The sequence below is a fragment of the Homalodisca vitripennis genome, unplaced genomic scaffold (assembly GCF_021130785.1).
Source record: "Homalodisca vitripennis isolate AUS2020 unplaced genomic scaffold, UT_GWSS_2.1 ScUCBcl_4645;HRSCAF=10937, whole genome shotgun sequence".
Classification (NCBI taxonomy): Eukaryota; Metazoa; Arthropoda; class Insecta; order Hemiptera; family Cicadellidae; genus Homalodisca; species Homalodisca vitripennis.
The window spans coordinates 31,755-33,591 of NW_025780749.1; the positions used below are offsets into that span (position 1 = coordinate 31,755).

At 43.5% G+C, this 1,837-nt stretch overlaps 1 protein-coding gene across 1 annotated transcript; it reads right to left on the bottom strand.

The window, feature by feature from the left end:
* Window positions 1–462: 462 nt before the first annotated feature.
* On the bottom strand, window positions 463–999 carry LOC124373011 (the record flags this gene model as incomplete). The annotated part of the gene is made up of 1 exon (XM_046831422.1): window positions 463–999. A coding segment is annotated over exon 1 (537 nt), but the record flags the coding sequence as incomplete, so codon positions are not given.
* Window positions 1,000–1,837: the final 838 nt, after the last annotated feature.

Here is a 1,837-nt window from a genome sequence, read left to right on the forward strand (position 1 = left end):
AACAACAAGCCAATAAAAATATGCAAAAATGAATAATGTGTGGTTTAAAGCGATAACAATGCACAAACAAGAGATAAACTATGACACCAGCGATAACAACAAAGAATAATCAGTAACAATAGCCTGCTAACAATACTAGGCATGAAATGTAACAAGTTAAATTAATACGGAAGCAATCTTGATCAGGCCATGCATAACAAAACCACTTGCACTGGTTGTAGTGGCCCTCTAAAGGCACCACTCAAGAGCACATCACTGCACAAGCCAAAGGTGGTCACGTGTCACGATTGGAGGCTTCGAACAGCTGATCTGAATGACGAGGGCGGGGTATGGAAGAAGTCTAGGTGATCAGGAAGTGTGTTGCCCAGGCGCTGGACTCGAAAACAGTGAGCTATTGGCTGCATATAAGGTATTAGTTGAGGTTTTCGCAAAAAGTGCCCTTGACCTCGTGCCAGAAGGTACCCTGAAGTTTATTCTTTCCAGCAAATCAGGGCAGTCCAACTCTCCTCTGACCAGCTTGTATAAGAAAAGTAAGTCCTGACTGGCACGCCTTGATTCCATGGAGGGTAGGTTTAGGAGCCGTGAGACTTCTTGCACAGGAACATCCAGTAATCGGAATCCTAGTCTAACACCAACCAACCTCAGAAAACGTCTTTGGATCTTCTCTATGTTGTCTTTTAGATACTGCTGGTGAGGAGACCAAACAACACTGTTGTATTCTAAGTGCGGTCTCACCAGGCAGCAGTACAAGAGTCTGAGAACGTTTAGATCAGTAAATGACTTAGAAGCTCGGAAGAGGAAGCCAAGGACTTGAAGAGCGCTATTGCATATATGTTGGACATGGGGCTCCCAGCTTAGGGAAGAAGTAAAGAACACTCCAAGATCCCTCACCTCCGATGTTCTGGATAGTGGCACACCTCTGACAGAGTAATCATGCAATATAGGTTTTGAAATGCGATAAAATGAGATGCAAACACATTTGCTCAGATTCAGCGACATTTTGTTAAGACTACACCAGCGATCGACCCTGTTAATGTCATCTTGAAGTTGAGCCACGTCCAAGGCGGAAGATATAACGGAGTACAGCTTCAGGTCGTCCGCAAACAACAAGTGTTTGCAAGTCAGGGAAGAAACCACATCATTTATATACAAATTGAATAGGATGGGCCCGAGATGGGGAACCTTGTGGGACACCGCTTGTTACTTTGAACTCCTTCGAAAGGACGTTGTTATATTTCACTACCAGCTTCCGGTTATGTAGGTAGCTTTCAAGCCACTGGAGGAAGGGTCCTGAAAATCCCGATGCCCCCAATTTATTTAACAAATTTTCATAGCACACTCTATCGAAGGCTTTAGAGAAATCCATTTCTATGGTGTCAATCTGCTTCCTTCGTTCAAATGCTTCGATGATATGGCTTTGAAAGAGAACGAGATTGGTGGAGGGAGACCTATTTGAGATAAAGCCATGCTGACTAATAGTCAATTTGCTGCTGATCAGGAATATGATTCAGCTCAGAACAATCTTCTCAAAGATTTTGGCTAGTATTTGTAAAATGGTAATGGGCCTGTAATTCTTTATATCATTTACTGAGACTTTCTTGTGTATGGGAACCACATGGCCAATTTTGAAGATATCCGGGAATACTCCTTCTGATAGTGATCTGTTGAAGAGTGTGGTTAAGGGACGGGCGATGACGTCAGCACAGTGCTTAATTACTGTCGGTGGGATTGAGTCGGGGCCCGGAACTTTTTTAGTGTCAAGATTCTTGAGTGTCTTCAAAACCTCCGATGGACTTATGCGGCAGGTAGAAAATTGGTGAATAGATGAGCTGGAGAT